Source organism: Ranitomeya imitator, chromosome 1 (genome assembly GCF_032444005.1).
Source record: "Ranitomeya imitator isolate aRanImi1 chromosome 1, aRanImi1.pri, whole genome shotgun sequence".
In the NCBI taxonomy this organism is placed as follows: Eukaryota; Metazoa; Chordata; class Amphibia; order Anura; family Dendrobatidae; genus Ranitomeya; species Ranitomeya imitator.
In genome coordinates, this window is record NC_091282.1 from 400,245,123 (window position 1) to 400,266,770 (window position 21,648).

A 21,648-nucleotide genomic window follows, 5' to 3' on the forward strand; every position below is an offset into this window, starting at 1 on the left:
AGCGACAGACCGTTTGTGCTTCAGGGAGGCCTGTGGGCAGGTCTTTCCTTGGTTTCTCTGCCCTAGAGCACCAGGATAAGACTCTGCCTACAGTCCCACCCCGAAGCACGAGCATCTCATTAACTGAAAACATCTAACACTGATTACACAAGAACCACAAGGCTGATTTCTTCACAGCAGGTATCATTTTAATCAGTGTAGCAGTGGCAATATGACAATCCCTGTAGTGTACTTAGCAAAATCCTGCTGACAGGTTCGCTTTAAGGGTACAATCACATATCTGTTTCCATTTTTACATCTGTGTAAAACGGACTGTTTTTCTCTCGTGTAATCAGTTTTGCATCATCGGTTGTTTTCACCAAAGATAGACTTTCATTTTATTTATCTATTAATGCTTAACAATTGATCAGTTAATATATAATGAAACATACATTGAATAACATAAAAAAATGAAAAAGATTCAGCTTGGTCATCTTCAATAAAACTAGAAGTCTTAATTAGCAATCCTTAAAAGTCACAATTTTATTGATGATAACCACGCTGAATCTTTTTCATTTTTTCAAATGGTTCCTAGGCTGCAGCACTGCAGGTTTCCTTGCATGGAGTCTACTGTGAAGGTGAGCTGCCTTTCCCTCTTTTTTGCATACATTGAATAACGGATGAGAAAAGGACATGCTCGGAGTCTCATTAATCGGACATGCAGATCCACAATGGATAAGTGTGGATCAATGAAACGCTATGGGTCCATGTGACAGCATGCAGACATTTACAACAGATGTGTGAATACAGACTAAATAGATACTATTTATCTTTTTAAGCAAATTCTGGTTTTGGCTTCAATAATCACATGCAGATATGTAAAGAGAACACAAAACGTTTAATAACACACTTAGGGGGTGATTCATTAAAACATGAACATAACATTGCATGAAGCAACATACCTGGTCAAAAGCCAATTAAAGTAATCAATGAAGAAAGTTAGGAAGTTGATTCACACTTTACACAATAATATATTGCAAAAACACACCTCAATGCCTTGGTTGATCGCCAATTTAGCCATTCTCATTGCAATTGGTCCCTAGGATTCCAGAAAAAGAAGAATAAAAGAAAAGGTTATTGGGAAAACAGGATTAGAGCATTTATTTACTATGAAAACATAGGACATATAAATATATACACACAGTTGTGCTCAAAAGTTTACATACCCCAGCAGAATTTTTGCTTTCTTAGGCTATGTGCACAGGTAGGAAAAGAGGTGCAGAATTTTCTGCACAAAATCCGCAACTCCTGGCAGAATCCGCAGCCACGGATTTGCCGCAGTTTTTATGAAGATTTTGTGCGTTTTTTATGCGGAATTGAAGAGGATTTTGTGCGAATTTTCTGCACCTTTTGCCACAGCGGATTTTTAACATGGAGGGCTGCAAAAAAGCTGCAGATCCGCACAAAACAAGTGACATGCACTTCTTCAAAATCCGCAGCAATTCCGCACAACTTTTTTTTTTATCCCATTGAATAACATTGTACTGTACATCACAGTGCGCATCTGCAGCGTTTCTGCGCGGTAAAATCAGCTGCGGATCCGCAGCAAATCCGCATCGTGTGCACATAGCCTCAGCCTTTTTTTTATTTTTTTTTTATTTTTTTAAAGAATATGAATGATAACACCAAAACTTTTCCTCCACTCATGGTTAGTGGTTGGGTGAAGCCATTTATTGTCAAACTACTGTGTTTTTTTAACCCCTTAGTGACAGAGCCAATTTGGTACTTAATGACCAGGCCAATTTTTGCAATTCTGACCACTGTCACTTTATGAGGTTATAACTCTGGAACGCTTCAACGGATCCCGCTGATTCTGAGATTGTTTTTTTGTGACATATTGTACTTCATGTTAGTGGTAACATTTCTTCGATATTACTTGCGATTATTTATGAAAAAAACGGAAATATGGCGAAAATTTTTAAAATTTTGCAGTTTTCAAACTTTGTATTTTTATGCCCTTAAATCAGAGAGATATGTCATAAAAAATAGTTAATAAATAACATTTCCCACATGTCTACTTTACATCAGCACAATTTTGGAAACAAAATTTTTTTTTGTTAGGGAGTTATAAGGGTTAAAAGTTGACCAGCAATTTCTCATTTTTACAACACCATTTTTTTTTTAGGGACCACATCACATTTGAAGTCATTTTGAGGGGTCTATATGATAGAAAATAATGAAGTGTGACACCATTCTAAAAACTACACCCCTCAAGGTTCTCAAAACCACATTCAAGAAGTTTATTAACCCTTTACGTGCTTCACAGGAACTGAAACAATGTGGAAGGAAAAAATGAACATTTAACTTTTTTTTGCAAACATCTTAATTCAGAACCATTTTTTTTATTTTCACAAGTGTAAAAACAGAAATGTAACCATAAATTTTGTTATGCAATTTCTCCTGAATACGCCAATACCCCATATGTGGGGGTAAACCACTGTTAGGGCGCACCGCAGAACTTAGAAGTGAAGGAGCGCCGTTTGACTTTTTCAATGCAGAATTGGCTGGAATTGAGATCGGACACCATGTCACATTTAGAGAGCCAGTGGAAACTCCCCACAAGTGACACCATTTTGGAAACTAGACCCCTTAAGGAACTTATCTAGATGTGTGGTGAGCACTTTGAACCCCCAAGTGCTTCACAGAAGTTTATAACGTAGAGCCGTGAAAATAAAAAATCGCTTTTGTTTACACAAAAATGATCTTTTTGCCCACAAATTTTTATTTTCACAAGGGTAACAGGAGAAATTAGACCACAAAAGTTGTTGTGCAATTTCTCCTGAGTACGTCGATACCCAATATGTGGGGGTAAACCACTGTTTGGGCGCACCGCAGAGCTTGGAAGAGAAAGAGTGCCGTTTTACTTTTTCAATGTAGAATTGGCTGGAATTGAGATCGGACGCCATGTCGCGTTTGGAGAGCCCCTGATGTGCCTAAACAGTAGAAATCCCCCACAAGTGACCCCATTTTGGAAACTAGACCCCCCATGGAACTTATCTAGATGTGTGGTGAGAACCTTGAATGCCCAAGTGCTTCACAGAAGTTTATAATGCAGAGCCGTGAAAATAAAAAATATTTTTTTTTTCCACAAAAAAGATTTTTTAGCCACCAAATTTTTATTTTCACAAGGGTAACAAGAGAAACTGGACCCCAAAAGTTGTTGTCCAATTTGTCCTGAGTATGCTGGTACCCCATACGTGGGGGTAAACCACTGTTTGGGCGCACGGCAGAGCTCGGAAGGAAGGAGCGCCGTTTTGGAATGCAGACTTTGATAGAATGGTCTGCGGGTATTATGTTGCGTTTGCAGAGCCCCTGATGTACCTAAACTGTAGTAACCCCCCACAAGTGACCCCATTTTGGAAACTAGACCCCCCAAGGAACTTATCTAGATGTGTGGTGAGAACTTTGAATGCCCAAGTGCTTCACAGAAGTTTAGAATGCAGAGTCGTGAAAATAAAAAATATTTTTTTTTTCCACAAAAAAGATATTGTAGCCCCCAAGTTTTTATTTTCACAAGGGTAACAGGAGAAATTGGACTGCAATAGTTGTTGTCCAATTTATCCCGAGTACGCTGATGCGCCATATGTGGCAGTAAAAACCACTGTTTGGGCGCACGGCAGAGCTCGGAAGGGAAGGAGCGCCTTTTTGGAATGCAGACTTTGATAGAATGGTCTGTGGGCATTATGTTGCGATTGCAGAGCCCCTGATGTACCTAAACTGTAGTAACCCCCCACAAGTGACCCCATTTTGGAAACTAGACCCCCCAAGGAACTTATCTAGATGTGTGGTGAGAACTTTGAATGCCCAAGTGCTTCACAGAAGTTTAGAATGCAGAGTCGTGAAAATAAAAAATATTTTTTTTTCACAAAAAAGATTTTGTAGCCCCCAAGTTTTTATTTTCACAAGGGTAACAAGAGAAATTGGACCCCAGAAGTTGTTGTCCAATTTATCCCGAGTACGCTGATGCCCCATATGTGGGGGTAACCCACTGTTTGGGCGCACGGCAGAGCTCAGAAGGGAGGGAGCACCATTTGACTTTTTGAGCGCAAAATTGGCTGTCGTGTTTGGAGACCCCCTGATGTACCTAAACAGTGGAAACCTCCCAATTCTAGCTCCAACCCTAACCCCAACACACCCCTAACCCTAATCCCAACCTCATCCATAATCCTAATCACTAACCCTAACCATAATCACAACCCTTACCCCAAAACAACCCTAATGTCAACCCTAACCATAACCCTAATCAAAACCCTAAATCCAACACACCCCTAATCCTAATCTCAACCCTAACCTCAAACCTAACCCTAATCCCAATACACCCCTAATCACAACCCTAACCTTAACCCTAATCCCAAACCTAACCCTAATCCCAAGCGTAACCCTAATGCCAACCCTAACCCTAATACGAACCCTAATCCAAACCCTAACCCTAATCCCAGCTCTAACTCTAACTTTAGCCCCAACCCTAGCCCTAACTTTAGCCCCAACCCTAACCCTAGCCCTAGGGCTACTTTCACACTTGCGTCGTTTGGCATTCCGTCGCAATCCGTCGTTTTGGACAAGAAACGGATCCTGCAAATGTGCCCGCAGGATGCGTTTTTTGCCCATAGACTTGTATTGCCGACGGATCGTGACGGATGGCCACACGTCGCGTCCGTCGTGCACTGGATCAGTTGTGTTTTGGCGGAGCGTCGGCACAAAAAAAGTTCAATGAAACGTTTTTTTGTACGTCGCATCCGCCATTTCTGACCGCGCATGCGTGGCCGTAACTCCGCCCCCTCCTCCCCAGGACATAGATTGGGCAGCGGATGTGTTGAAAAACTACAGCTGCTGCCCACGTTGTGCACAATTTTCACAACGTGCGTCGGTATGTCGGGCCGACGCATTGCGACGGCCCCGTACCGACGTAAGTGTGAAAGAAGCCTAACCCTAAGTTTAGCCCCAACCCTAACCCTAAATTTAGCCCCAACCCTAGCCCTACCCCTAACCTAACCCTACCCCTACCCCTAACCTAACCCTACCCCTACCCCTAACCTAACCCTACCCCTAACCTAACCCTACCCCTAACCTAACCCTACCCCTAACCTAACCCTAACCTAACCCTACCCCTAACCTAACCCTACCCCTAACCCTACCCCTAACCTAACCCTACCCCTAACCTAACCCTAACCTAACCCTAACCCTACCCCTAACCCTACCCCTAACCTAACCCTACCCCTAACCCTACCCCTAACCTAACCCTAACCCTACCCCTAACCTAACCCTACCCCTAACCCTACCCCTAACCCTACCCCTAATTTTAGCCCCAACTGCTGTTCTCCTGCCGGCCGGCAGATGGAGACAGATGGCGGGCGCACTGGGCATGCGTCCGCCATGTTCTGCTGCCGGCGGCCAGGAGGAGCAGCAATAGGATCCAGGGACCTAGGTGAGTATGCTAGGGTCCCCGAATCCCCCTATTTCTCTGTCCTCTGATGTGCGATCACATCAGAGGACAGAGAATTACACTTTACTTTTTTTTTTTTTTTTGCGGTCGCCGGTAAACAGTTAATTACCGGCGATCGCAAAACAGGGGTCGGTAATACCGACCCCGATCGTGCTCTTTGGGGTCTCGGCTACCCCCGGCAGCCGAGACCCCAAAGATTCTCCCGGTGCCGGCCGGCGGGCGCACTGCGCATGCGCCCGCCATTTTGAAGATGGCGGCGCCCACCGGGAGACACGAGGAGCATCGGGGGAGCTAGGTGAGTATTGGGGGGCCTCCTGGGACCCCTTTTCTCTGTCCTCCGATGTGCGATCACATCGGAGGACAGAGAAATTAAAAAGACATCGCTTTTTTTTTTTGCGATCGCCGGTAAACGGTTAATTACCGGCGATCGCAAATGCGGGGTGGGTTAAAAAACCCCCGAATCATGTTCTCTGGGGTCTCGGCTACCCTCGGCAGCCGAGACCCCGGAGAAAATCGGCCTCTGGGGGGCGCTATGGACTTTTTCCACAGCGCCGTTAATTAACGGCGCTGTGGTTTAAGTACCCTTAGCGGCCGCCGTTAAAAGGCGTATCGGCGGTCGCTAAGGGGTTAAATCATAATGACAACCCAAAACATCCAAACGACCCTGATCAAAGTTTACATACCCTGGTGTTTTTGGCCTGATAATATCCACAGAAGTTGACACAAATGGATTTGAATGGCTGCTAAAGGCAACATCCTCACCTGTGACCTGTTTGCTTGTTATCAGTGTGTGCATAAAAGCTGAGTGAGTTTCTGGGATCCAGACAGACTCTTGCATCTTTCATCCAGCCACTGATGTTTCTATATTGTGAGTCATGGGAAAGCAAAATAATTGTCAAAGGGTCTACGGGAAAAGGTAATTGAACTGTATAAAACCGGAAAGGGATACAAAAAGATATCCGAGAAGTTGATAATGCCAGTCAGCAACATTCATACTGCTATTAACAAATGGAAAATCAGGGGCTCTATAAAAACAAAACCACGGTCAGGTAAACCAACAAAAAGGTCGTCCATAACTGCCAGGAAAATGGTTGGGGATGCAAAGAAAAACCAACAAATGACATCAACTGATATAAAGGACACTCTGAAAACTAGTGGTGTGGGTGTTTCAAGATGCACGATAAGGAGGCAATAGAAGAAAAATAAGCTGCATGGTCGAGTCACCAGAAGAAAGCCATTACTGCGCAAATGCCACAAAATATCTTAACTACAATACGCAAAACAGCACAGAGACAAGCCTCAAAACTTCTGGAACAAGGTAATTTGGAGTGATGAGACCAAAATTTAATTTTTTGGCCACAATCATAAACGTTACATTAGGAGAGAGGTCAACAAGGCCTATAATGAAAGGAACACCATTCTTACTGTAAAGCATGGAGGTGGATTGCTGATGTTTTGGGGTTGTGTGAGCTATAACTTGGTCAATTGTTGAAGAAAAGATGACTGCAGCACATTATCAGCAAATACTGGAGGCAAATTTGCACTCATCAGCCCAGAAGCTGCGCATGGGACGTACTTGGACATTCCAACATGACAATGATCCAAAACACAAGGCTAAGTCGACCTGTCATTGGCTACAGCAGAACAAAGTGAAGCTTCTGGAGCTGCCATCTCAGTCTACTGACCTCAATATCATTGAGCCACTCTGGGGAGATCTCAAGCGTGCCATTCATGCTAGAAAGCTCAGGAATTTACAGGAACTGGAGGCTGTTTACCAAGAAGAGTGGGCAGCTTTACCATCTGAGAAAATAATGAACCTCACACACAACTACCACAAAAGACTTCAAGCTGTCATTGACGTTAGAGAGGGCAATACATGGTATTAAGAAATGGGGTATGTGAACTTTTGATCAGGGTCATTTGGATCTTTTGGGTTGTAATTATGATTTAAAAAGAGAAAACACGGTAGTTTGACAAGAAATGGCTTCACCCAACTACTAACCATGAGTGGAGAAAAAGTTTTGGTATTATCATTCATATTCTCTGAAAAAAGGCCAAGAAAGCAAAAATTCGGCTGGGATATGTTAACTTTTGAGCACAAATAAATATAAATATATATAAATATATATATATATATATATATATATATATATATATACATATATTTATATTTATTTGTGCTCAAAAGTTAACATATCCCAGCTGAATTTTTCTAAACTGGACACTAAAATACCCGAAGTGTGCATAAACTAAGCTGGTGTGATAGTGTATGCAATACTTCTATGAGCAAGGAAATTCAAATTTATTAATGATTTCACAAAATTTCTGCCAAGCACCTCATCATCCCGCACTTAAATATCAGTTAATTTCAGCCTGCCTTACTACCACATCTTGGTAATTCTTATTGAGTAAAATTACTGGCAGGCTGAAATTAACTGATATTTAAAGGGAACCTGTCACCCCCGTTTTTTCAGATTGAGATAAAAATACTGTTAAATAGGGCCTGCGCTGTGCGTTACAATAGTGTATGTAGTGTACCCTGATTCCCCACCTATGCTGCAAAATACATTACCAAAGTCGCCGTTTTCGCCTGTCAATCAGGCTGGTCAGGGTGGGTGGGCGTGGTCAAATCAGGCTGGTCAGGTCGGGTGGGCGTGGTCACAGCGCTGTTTCTTCCCCAGCTTTACGTTGGTGGCGTAGTGGTGTGCGCATGTCCCAGTGCCGAATCCACTTGCACGCACGTGAAGAAACAGCGCCACGATCTGCGCTATTACTGTCTTCGGTGGGGGCGGCCATCTTCCTGGGGCCGCGCGTGCGCAGATGGAGTGCTCTGCTGCACGGGGCTTCAGGAAAATGGCCGCAGGATGCCGCGCGTGCGCAGAAGAGATTGCGGCGGCCATTTTCCTGAAGCCGAGTATGCAGGCCCTATTTAACAGTATTTTTATCTCAATCTGAAAAAACGGGGTGACAGGTTCCCTTTAAGTGCGGGATGATGAGGTGCTTGGCAGAAATTTTGTGAAATTATTAATAAATTTGAATTTCCTTGCTCATAGAAGTATTGCATACACTATCACACCAGCTTAGTTTATGCACACTTCGGGTATTTTAGTGTCCAGTTTACACAGTGTGACACAATGTGGTTTTCTTGAGGCTGCGTGGAGGTCTTCCACCATTGACTAACATGGAAAGAACTAAAAACTACAAATGCCATTTTCATGTATGATCTAAGTACAGGTTGGGAGAAATAGTACAGGGTCTATAAAAAAATGGGGAAAGCTCACCAGGAATGAAGCTGTGCTAATACATGCAAGCATATAAGGGAGTTTTAACTCAAATTGAGTACTGGGCTCATTTTTATATTTCTTCTCTTATGATCTTTTCTTATTTTACATCATAGCTTAGCCATATGGTAACAGTACTGATAGTAACAAGGCTAATGAACCTACCAAGGAAAGGAACATACTAGGATTGCAAAACTGTTGATAACTAACACCTTTACGTTTCCAATTTCATTATTAAAGTATATTTAGTGATTGGAGATAAGTACATTAGCAAATGTCACACAGTGTACAGCATGTTCTACATCTGTTTGTTCCCGACGTAATGTTTCCTTGTAAATCCGCAAAGCATAAGTTCTGCAATACAGAGATAGACTGCTGCACTGACTCAACTGCAAAGAGAGCACATATTCATTCGTTTTGCCAAAAAGAACGAACATATTTCTATAAAACAATTTTTTTCCTATGTATTCAATGGAAAACGATATAATAAACGATTACAGCCTTTACATGCCCACCTGGGAACTTTATTTTATAATATTATTTTATTACAGTTGTGCTGAAAGTTTTACAGGATTATGATCAACTAGACACGTCAGTCTGTGACAGCCGGATCAGAGCATTGAAAACTTCCTACAGTTTGCCGAATTCCTGACGCCTCTTCTGACATGCTAATTATGTCATACACACAATGATGTCGCAGGGCCAACTAATAAGAGGAGTGGTTGATCATCATAAACACACATTCTTTTCTATGCAAGCAGTGAAACTATGGAATGCTCTACTACAACATGTGATGTTTGATTGCCATATTAGTCCGATTGCCGTATGTGGAGTCAGGAAGGAATATTTATACTAAAAAGGGGCAAAAAGCATCTGCTTCATGAGGGTTTTTGTTTTCCTCTGGATCAACATGTTAGGTTTTAGGTTGTAATAGATGGACTTGTGTCTTCTTTCAAACATATACCGTATATACTCGAGTATAAGTCGAGATTTTCAGCCCAAATTTTTGAGCTGAAAGTGTCCTTCTCGGCTTATACTCGAGTCAAGGTGGGTGGCAGGGTCGGCGGGTGAGGGGGTGAGGGCGCTGAGGCATACTTACCTAGTCCCAGCGATCCTGGCGCTGTCCCTGCCGTCCCACGGTCTTCGGTGCTGCAGTTCTTCCCCTCTTCAGCGATCACGTGGGACCGCTCATTAGAAAAATGAATAGGCAGCTCCACCTCCCATAGGGGTGGAGCCGCCTATTCATTTCTCTAATCAGCGGTAATGGTGACCGCTGATAGAGGAAGAAGCTGCGGCACCGAAGACCAGCTGTGACAGGCAGAGTGAGCGTCAGGATCGCTGGGACTAGGTAAGTATATAACATTCACCTGTCCGCGTTCCAGCCGCCGGGCGCCGCTCCATCTTCCCGGCGCCTCCATCTTCCCGGCGTCTGCGCTCTGACTGTTCAGGTCAGAGGGCGCGATGACGCATATAGTGTGCGCGGCGCCCTCTGCCTGATCAGTCAGAGCAGAGACGCCGGGAAGATGGAGGCGCCGGGACCAGACACTGGGAGCTGCAAGCAAGAGAGGTGAGTATGTGTTTTTTTTTTTTTTATTGCAGCAGCGGCACAGATTTATGTGGAGCATCTATGGGACAAAATGAACGGTGCAGAGCACTGTATGGGGCAGAGCTATTGGACAAAATGAACGGTGCGGTGCAGAGCACTGTATGGGGCAGAGCATATATGGGGCACAGATATGGGACAATAATGAACGGTGCCGAGCACAGTATGGGGCACAGCTATGGGACAAAATGAACGGTGCAGAGCATTGTATATGGGGCACAGATATGGGGCAATAATGAACGGTGCCGAGCACAGTATGTGGCACAGATATGGGACAAAATGAACGGTGCAGAGCATTGTATATGGGGCACAGATATGGGGCAATAATGAACGGTGCCGAGCACAGTATGGGGCACAGCTATGGGACAAAATGAACGGTGCAGAGCACTATATGGGGCACAGCTATGGGGAAATAATGATCTATTTTTATTTTTGAAATTCACCGGTAAATGCTGCATTTCCACCCTAGGCTTATACTCGAGTCAATAAGTTTTCCCAGTTTTTTGTGGCAAAATTAGGGGGGTCGGCTTATACTCGGGTCGGCTTATACTCGAGTATATACGGTAACTAAAACCATCAAACCATGCTTCCCAAAAGGTAGGAGGAAATTCACAGTTCTCTGTTCCAGCAGCCACGGGCTACTGCTGAGGCAGCTTGACTGGGGTCAGAAAAACATTTAGCTCAAATTTACTTGTCATTTATCTTAACCATTACTTAGAATTTTTGGTTAGGGCTATGGCTTTCAGTAATAATAATAATCTTTATTTTTATATAGCGCTAACATATTCCACAGCGCTTTACAGTTTGCACACATTATCATCACTGTCCCTGATGGGGCTCACAATCTAGATTCCCTATCAGTATATCTTTGGAATGTGGGAAGAAACCGGGGGTAAACCCACGCAAACATGGAGAGAACATACAAACTCTTTGCAGATGTTGTCCTGGTGGGATTTGAACCCAGGACTCCAGCGCTGCAAGGCTGCTGTGCTATCCACTGCGCCACCGTTCCGCCCACAAACGCATAAGCCATGGTCACCATAATGTTAGGGGCCAAACAAAGCAAAAGCGACCCTCACAATCTGTGCTGCTACCAATAAATTACCAAGACATGTATTATATCTGATCTTGACATGAGAATAGTTATCAATCACACCCACTCCCTTTGGCCATGTGACTGTATCATCATCCTGACGTATATATGTGTAACATTTTACAGGATATACAGTGGGTACGGAAAGTATTCAGACCCCTTTAAATATTGCACTCTTTGTTTCATTGCAGCCATTTGGTAAATTCCCAAAAAGTTCATTTTTCCCATTAATGTACACTCTGCACCCCATCTTGACTGAACCCCCCCCCCCCTCAGAAATGTAGTAATTTTTGAAAATGTATGTATGTTAAAAAGAAAAACTGAAATATCACATGGTTATAAGTATTCAGACCCTTTGCTCAGTATTGAGTAGAAGCACCCTTTTGAGCTAGTACAGCCATGAGTCTTCTTGTGAATGATGCAACAAGTTTTTCACACCTGGATTTGGGGATCCTCTGCCATTCTTCCTTATAGATCCTCTCCAGTTCCATCAGGTTGGATGGTGAATGTTGGTGGACATCCATTTTCAGGTCTCTCCAGAGATGCTCAATTGGGTTTCGGTCAGGGCTCTGGCTGGGCCAGTAAAGAATGGTCACAGAGTGGTTCTGAAAACACTCCTTGGTTATTTTAGCTGCGTGTTTAGGGTCATTGTCTTGTTGGAAAGTGAACCTTGAGCCAAGTCTGAGGTCCAGAGCATTCTGGAAGAGGTTTTCATCCAGGATATCTTTGTACTTGGCCGCATTCATGTTTCCTTCAATGGCAACCAGTCATCCTGTCCCATAGCATGATGCTGCCACCACCTTGTTTCACTGTTGGGATTGTATTGGGCAGGTGATGACCAGTGCCTGGATTTCTACACACATACAGCTTAGAATTATCATCAGAAAGGTCTATCTTCATCTCATCAGACCAGAGAATCTTATTTCTCATAGTCTGGGAGTCCTTGATGTGTTTTTTTTTTTAGCAAACTATGCGGGCTTTCATATGTCTTACACTGAGGAGAGGCTTCCGTCAGGACACTGCCATAAAGGCCCAACTGGTGGAGGGCTGCAGTTGACTTTGTGGAACTTTCTTCCATCTCCCTACTGGATCTCTGGAGCTCAGCCACAGTGATCTTGGGGTTCTTCTTTACCTCTGTTACCAAGGCTCTTCTCCCACGATTGCTCAGTTTGGCTGGACGGCCAGGTCTAGGAAGACTTCTGGTGGTCCCACACTTCTTCCATTTAAGGATTACTGTGCTCTTAGGAACCTTGACTACTGCAGAAGTTCTGTTGTGACCTTGGCTAGATATATGCCGTGCCACAATTCTGTCTCTGAGCAACTTGGCCAGTTCCTTTGACCTCATGATTTTCATTTGGTCTGACATGCACTGTGAGCTGTGGGGTCTTATATAGACATGTGTGTGCCTTTCCAAATCGAGTCCTATCAGTTTATTTAAACACAGCTGGACTCCAATAAAGGAGTAGGACTATCTCAAGGAGGATCACAAGGAAATGGACAGAATGCGACTTAAATATGGGTGTCTGAGCAAAGCGTCTGAATGCTTATGTTTCTTATTACATTTGCAAAAATTTCTACATTTCAGTTTTTTTTTTCAGTTAAGATGGGGTGCAGAGTGTACATTAAGGTGAAAAAAATGAACTTTTTTGAACTTACCAAATGGCTGCAATGAAACAAAGAGTGAAAAAATTAAAGGGGTCTGAATACATTCTGTACCCACTGTACTTCCTGTTGATAACACTCATGTATGTCATTCTGTTAGTAAGGGTTACAACACGAGTTTGCCATCAGAGATCACATACTGGATTGCCCCGCTATGGGTACATTCATATATTGCAATCACGGTGTGGGATTCGAAAATTGTAGTGAAAAAAAAAGCAACACAAGCGCAACGTGAGAACGCAGGATATTTGTTTAAAATCCATATCTATTAGCAATAGATGCACGGTCATCAATGCAATATATGGGCTGTTCCAGTCCACTAGACTAGGAGTTATTCCTACAAAGTCGTTCTCCATTCTGGCTCATTGAAGTCCATATCTTCTCTATTGTCTATATTTCCTAAAAAATTGTAACATACTGATGTCTAAAGATACATTTCAAGGTCAGTAGTTACTTAATAATAATTACCTGAGATATGAATTCCTTAGCTAAAGCAACAGCCCTTTGGTAAGCTGCATCTCCTTCATCATTTTGTTCTGCAACATGGCTGACCAAACCAATGGATTTTGCTTCATTACCATCTAAGACACGTGCTGAGAATATAAGCTCCTTCGCCAAAGCAACGCCAACCACACGTGGTAGCCTCTGGGTTCCTCCTGTAACAGAAGAAAAGATTTCTATAAACATTTTTTTAATGGATCTTATACGTTGATGGCTCATTTCCTGGTAATCATGCAGTTAGGGAAAATACCAATTCTAGTTACAAATTGACTAAATAGAATGATTTACATAAGACATTACGAAAATGTGATTATTATACACAGGGTTATAAATATGAAGAACAAATATCTGGAGTGTTGTGAAAGAAGTACAAAAGGATATATGACATGATCTATCTTTAACAGCAGATGGATCATGTAATATCACCTGTAGATCATGTGGTGAAAAAAAGAGACGCTGCAATTAAACCAACTACCGTGATAGATGCTTCTAATGTTTAACTTGAAATCTCCACACATTTTTCTATACTTTTGGATATGGTAGAGAATTTGTACATTTTTTTTTCCAATAAATATCTGAGAAATTCAAATGCTCTCTAAGGAAAATTTATGATCTCTAATGTGATGATTGGGACTTCAGCATAACTGGCTAATTAATTAACTAATTAAATAGTCGCACTGCAAAGTTGTGCACAACAAGAGATAAGCTAGTACACAACATATGCATACAGATGCATGTCATTAAAGGTATACGAATGTGTATTTAACTATGTGTAACCATTCATGGGGCCCAGAATGATCGTAACCCCTGAAAAAAGCAATATGATGAGGAGCCACTGCTGGAATTGCATTTGTCATTTTTCATGCCAAATTTGAGAATAGAGAAGCAGAATTGTTGCTAACACATATGTATATCTACCTATCTAAATATATCTATCTATCTATCTATATACTGTATATATATCTAATATATAAAGCTGAATGTGTGTGTGTATGTGCGTATGTCCGGGATTGGCATCTGCACCGTCGTAGCTACAGCCACAAAAATTTGCACAGTCACACGTCTGGACCCCGAGAGCGTCATAGGCAATGTTGTGAGGCGAAATTTTAACCCCGCGCGTTCCAATTCACCAAACAATCAATTTTGCCCCTATCTACATAATGGGGAAAAAGTGAAAGGAAAAGTGTTGGAGGCAAATTGACAGCTGCCAGATGTGAACAAGGGGGACTTAAAGAGTGAGAGCGATGGCACCAAAGAGTGTATAGCGTACAGTTGCTAAAGTGGAGCCCCGACATGGGATACTCACCACACACGGGGATATGAACACACACACAAAATGCGCCACACACTAGCACGTGCTTGAACACATATACTACCCTCAGCACACATTTCACCACACATACACCAACCTCACCACATAAAAGTCAAAACACAAAAGTCGCCGCTCAAAACTCGCCACGTGCAAAACTCGCCACATGCAAAATTAGGCTCACGCAAAACTCGCCACACGCAAAACTTGCACACGCGGAAAAATTGCCACATGCACAAAAGTTGCAACACATGCAAACGTTGCCTCACACAAAACTTGCACATACTCAAAACACACCACACATAAAACTCGCCACGCGCAAAACTCGCCACGCACAACTTGCTACACTAACCTGTCACATGCAACTCGACACAAAAAGTTGCTACACGCATGTCACCACACAAAACTCATCTCACAAAAGTCGCTACATGCATGTCGCCACATGCAACTCAACACACACAACTTGACACATGAAACTCGCCCTAAAACACACACAAGTCTGGTATTATCCTTCAAAAATAAAAATCTGATTAATAAGCAGACAAACTACAAGAGCAACATATGTACCATATAGGAAATATGGCAGCTGTCAGTCACATGACCTGTCTATTATGTGTATGTGTGAGCTAATATATACTGCCGGTGGGAGGGCTTCCTGTTGGCTGGGGATTTATCAGGCTGCCAATTTAGCTTACAAATAGTGACGTAAAAATACTGAGCAAATAACGTGTGAACGAGGTCTAATACAGGAGGAGATAACACACAGATAAATACTATATACAGGAGGAAATGACACACAGTTATATACTATATACAGGAGGAGATGACACACAGGTATATACTATATACAGGAGGAGATGACACACAGGTATATACTATACACAGGAGGAGATGACACAGGTACATACTATATACAGGAGGGCATGACACAGGTATATACTATATACAGGAGGAGATGACATAAAGGTATATGCTATATACAGGAGGAGATGACACACTGGTATATACTGTATACAGGGGAGATGACATACAGGTACATACTATATACAGGGGAGATGACACAGGTATATACAATATACAGGAGGAGATGACACAGGTATATACTATATACAGGGGAGATGACACAGGTATATACTATATACAGGAGCATATGACACAGGTATATACTATATACAGGAGGAGATGACACAGGTATATACTATATACAGGAGAAGATGACTTACAGGTATATACTATATACAAGAGGAGATTACACAGGTATATACTATATAAAAGAGATGACACATAGGTATATAGAGGGGGAGATGACATACAGCAGGTATATACTATTTACAGGGGAGATGACATACAGGTATATACTATATACAGTAGATGACATACAGGTGTATATTATATATAAGGGAGATGACAAACATGTATATACTGAGGGGAAAATGAGAGGTGTGAGGTGAAAATGAGGTGTGTGAGGTGAAAATGAAAAGGTGTGAGTGCAAAATGAGAGGAGTGAGGGAAAATAGTGAAGTGATCAGAAAAAGACAGATGTGAGGTCGAAATGACAAGTTTTAGGGGGGAATGAGAGGAGTGAGGGGGAAAATGAGAGGTGTAAGGGAGAAAATGAGAGATGTGAGGGGGAAAATGAGAGGCGTGATGGGAAAATAAGAAGTGAGGCGCTATTACTAAACCCAGATATTTACTATACAGCTAGTGTGTATATATATATATATATATATATATATAGATAGATAGATAGATAGAGAGAGAGAGAGATTCAAAAAAGAGGCAGCATTCCATTATTAAAGTGAAAAAATGTGGAAGGTTTTAATCAACCCACATAGCTGGGCGACGTTTCAGCTCCATCTGAGCCTTTTTCAAGCAGTGAGTGACCATACCTGGTGTCCATTTATATGTGTTTCAACAAGTATTAAATTGAATCCAATTACATTTACAGTTAATCAGTATTTACATAACATGTACATTTTTTTATATTTGCATCCAGTGCCTAAACATAGTAAAGTGACCTGTGCTTCTGTGCATTAAAAACCGATTCTTCAATCCACCCCTGATTCATCTGCTCTTTTACTTATAGTCATTGTTACAATTAATATCCCAATATTCATTTCATTCTATATACATTATAAACCACCTTCCCCCGTTTCACATGTGTGCCAATGGAGGACAATTTGATTGTAAGTCGGCGCTCCCCGCCGCCTACTGCACATGACTGAGCCGCATCATAACCTGGTAACGCTGTTTTGACGAATAGAGCGCTCTGTGTGGCGTTCTTTACTCGGCGCATGCGCAGTAGCGCTGAAATCCGCCATATTAGTTGTGGCACATTAAGGTATTGCAACCTGTGTAACTAGCGCTTGCGCAATAGCGCTATGCAGCCCATTAGATTTCATATCATTGGCTCTAGCACTGTAGTGCAGAGCCACAAACAAGATAGGAGAATTTATAATTCCACCGCAGACACACAATGCGGCACTTAATTAGGCTGCACACCTACATGCAGCTCGCCCACCAGTCTAACCGAGTTCCCCAAAGAGTCCATGTTAGGTGAATCACACATCAGAGTCAAAGAATGTTTGAATAGCAGGCGCTATTGTAACGGAAAGTGCCCGAATGCTTGGCGTTTCAGGAGGTACTGTCTCCAAAGTAATGACTGCGTTTGAAAGAAAAGGAATAACATCCGCAGCAAAGCACAGGTCCGGCTGAAAGTCAAAGTTGACTGAGAGAGACCGTTGGACTCTAAAGCGAATTGTGAGAGAGGATCGCAAGACCACGGCTCCGAAAATCACTGCTGAGCTCATTGAACACCTACAGAACCCAGTTTCCACAAAAACGGTTTGTCAGGAGCTGCACAAATCTGGGTTCCACGGAAGAGCTGCAATTAGAAAACTGCTGCTCTCAATGACAAATGTTTCCAAGCATTTAGAGTGGTGTAAAAACCTCCAGAATTGGTCCCTCGAGCAGTGGAAATATGTGATATTCTCAGACGATTCATCGTTTACCCTATTTTCGACCTCCGGCCGAGTGTACGTTTGGAGGCAGCCGAAAGAAGCATTCAATCCAGACTGCCTTCGCCCAACCGTAAAACATGGTGGAGGTTCTGTGATGATCTGGGGTGCTATTTCGTGGATATCCGCCGGGCCAATGATATCACTTCATGGAAGAATTAACAGCCGAGACCGAGATTATTTAGGCATTTTGGGCGACCAAGTGCATCCAATGGTTCAAGCACTGTTACCGGAGGGGAACGCCATCTTTCAGGATGATAATGCACCAATTCATACAGCTAGAATCATTAAAGCATGGCACGAGGAACATTCTAATGAAGTTGAGCATCTCATCTCTATCATTACTCCGTTACTAAAGAAACCCACCATCGACCCATCCTGCACAAACAACTGCAGACCGGTCTCCAATCTCCCCTTCATCTCTAAACTCTTGGAGCACCTAGTCTACTCCCGCCTTACCCGTAACCTCTCCATTCACTCCCTCCTAGACCCTTCACAGTCCAGCTTCCGCCCCCTATACTCAACAGAAACTGCACTCATCAAAGTGACCAACGACCTTCTGACAGCAAAATGCAACGGTGACCACTCTCTGCTCATTCTTCTCGATCTTTCTGCAGCTTTCGACACTGTTGACCACCCTCTCTTACTCTCTAGGCTCCAGTCCCTTGGCATTAAGGACACTGCTCTCTCCTGGTTCTCCTCCTATCTTTCTGACCGCTCCTTCAGTGTTGTTCTCTGGCTCCACTTCATATCCTCTTCCTCTCACTGTCGGGGTACCCCAGGGCTCAGTCCTTGGGTCCCCTTCTCTTCTCCCTCTACACGGCCCCAATTGGACAGACCATCAGCAGATTTGGCTTTCATTACCATCTTTATGCCGACGACACAGAACTATATAAGTCATCCCCTGGCCTTACTCCTGCTGAACTACAGAACACCACTAACTGTCTGCAGTCTCTGACATCATGTCCGCTCTCTATCTGAAACTCAACCTCTCCAAAACTGAACTTCTTCTGCTCCCACCATCTACTAAACTCCCTAAACCTGACGTTTCCCTCTCCGTGGGTGGCACCATAATAACACCCCGGCAGCAGGTGCGCTGTCTGGGTGTTATGTTTGACTCCGATCTCTCCTTCACATCCCATATACAATCTCTTGCCCGCTCATGCCGCTTACAGCTAAAGAACATCTTTAGAATCCGCCCTTTTCTCACTATAGAAACAAAAACCCTCACTGTCGCCTTGATCCACTCCCGCCTGGACTACTGCAATGCTCTATTAATTGGCCTCCCCTTCACTCGACTTTCCCCTCTCCAGTCTATCCTTAATGCAGCAGCCAGGGTCGTCTATCTAGCTAATCGTTATTCAAACGTGTCCGCTCTTCGCCAGTCATTACACTGGCTGCCCATTCATTACAGGATACAATTCAAAGTACTTGTTCTCACCCACAAAGCTCTTCACAGTGCAGCACCCCCTTACATCTCCTCCCTCATTTCTGTCTATTGGCCTAACCGACCTCTGTGCTCTGCAAATGACTTTCGACTAACCTCTGCACTAATCCGTATCTTCCACTCCCGACTACAAGACTTCTCCCGTGCTGCGCCAATCCTCTGGAATGCTCTACCCCAAGAAATTAGGACCATCCACAATTTGCATAGTTTTAGGCGCTCCCTCAAAACACATTTGTTCAGAGCGGCCTATCATGTTCCCTAATCAGTTATTTTGTTTGTGTGTAGCCCATTCACTACTTCCATCTATCCCGCACTCCCTGAAGATGGCTGGGCCATCATTGTAAATACATGATTGTAAATACACACCTGTACTTTGTATTTCCCCACCTCATTGTAGATTGTAAGCTCTCACGAGCAGGGTTGTCTTGTGTGGCTTTAATTATTGTATTGTTAACATTGTTACTTATGACTGTTGTGTTTGAAGCTGTTAAACTGTATAGCGCTGCAGAACATGTTGGCGCTATATAAAGATTATTATTATTATTCATCTGGCCCCCACAATCCCCAGACCTCAAAATTATTGAGCATTTATGGTCGATTTTAGAGATTCAAGTTAGATGTTGATTTCGGCCGCCATCTCCGCTCAAAGAACTGGAGGGTGTTTTAACTGCAGAATGGGCTAAAATTCCTTTGGAAACAATCCACACCTTGTATGAATCCATACCTAGAGATCACTGAATGAAATATTCCAGTTGTAAATCATTATTCATTACATAGTGGAATGTGTTGAGAACAATAAAACCTAAAAATTATCAACATAAATCACAACTAATATCCCACGGAGGTCTGGAGTTGGAATGATGCTCAAAATCAAAGTGGAAAATGAAGTTACAGGCTGATCTAACTTCAGTGGAAATGCCTCAAGACAAGAAAATGAAGCTCAGTAGAGTATGTGTGTGGCCTCCACGTCAATGTATGACCTCCCTACAATGCCTGGGCATGCTCCTAATGAGGCAGCGAATAGTCTCCTGGGGGATCTCCTCCCAGACTAGGACTAAAGCATTTGCCAAGTTCTGGACAGTCTGTGGTGCAATATGGCGTTGGTGAATGGTGTGAAACATGATGTACCAGATGTGTTCAATCGAATTCAGGTCTGGGGAATGGGCGGGCCAGTCCATAGCTTCAATGCCTTCATCTTGCAGGAACTGCTGACACACTCTATCCACATGAGGTCTGGCACTGTCCAGCATTAGGAGGAACCCAGGGCCAACCGCACCAGCATATGGTCTCACAAAGGGTCTGAGGATCTCATCTCGGTACCTAGTGGCAGTCAGGCTACCTCTGGCGAGCACATGGAGGGCTGTGCCGCTCTCTAAAGAAATGCCCCCCCACACCATTACTGACCCACTGCCAAACCGGTCATGTTGAAGAATGTTGCAGGCAGCAGATCGCTCTCAACGGCGTCTCCAGACTCGGTCACGTCTGTCACATGTGCTCAGTGTGAACCTGCTTTCATCTGTGAAGAGCACAGGGTTCCAGTGGCGAATTTCCCAATCCTGGTGTTCTGTGGCAAATGACAAGCGACCTGCACGGTGTTCGGCTGTGAGCACAACCCCCATCTGTGTATGTCGGGCAATCAGACCACCCTCATGGAGTCAGTTTCTAACCGTTTGTGCAGACACATGCACATTTGTGGCCTGCTGGAGGTCATTTTGCAGGGCTCTGGCAGTGCTCCTCCTGTTCCTCCTTGCACAAAGGCTGAGGTAGCGGTCCTGCTGCCGGGTTGTTGCCCCCTCCACGTCTCCTGGTGTACTGGCCTGTCTCCTGATAGCGTGTTCAGCCTCTGGACACTACGCTGACAGACACAGCAAACCTTCTTGCCACAGCTCACATTGATGTGCCATCCTGGATGAGCTGCACTACCTGAGCCACTTGTGTGGGTTGTAGAGTCCGTCTCATGCTATCACGAGTGTGAAAGCACAACCAACATTCAAAAGTGACCAAAACATCATCCAGAAAACATTGGTACGGAGATGTGGTCTGTGGCCCCGACCTGCAGAACCACTCCTTTAAGTGTGTCTTGATAATTGCCAATAATTTCCATCTGTTGTCTATTTCACTTGCACAACAGCTTGTGAAATTGATTGTCAAACAGTGTTGCTTCCTAAGAGGACAGTTTGATTTCACAGAAGTTTGATTTACTTGGAGTATTATTCTGTTTAAGTGTTCCCTTTATGTTTTTGAGCAGTGTGT

The 21,648-nt window shown here is 43.4% G+C and overlaps 1 protein-coding gene across 1 annotated transcript in view; it reads right to left on the minus strand.

The window, feature by feature from the left end:
* The window catches only part of AUH (AU RNA binding methylglutaconyl-CoA hydratase), a 409,285-nt gene that overhangs the window by 15,418 nt on the left and 372,219 nt on the right, over positions 1-21,648 (minus strand). Inside the window, exons 7-8 of the mRNA XM_069762322.1 lie at positions 13,590-13,777; positions 1,028-1,078 (exon numbers count right to left, since the gene is read on the minus strand). Coding sequence (XP_069618423.1) covers positions 1,028-1,078; positions 13,590-13,777 — 239 coding nt within the window. The remainder of the gene's footprint in view (positions 1-1,027; positions 1,079-13,589; positions 13,778-21,648) is intronic.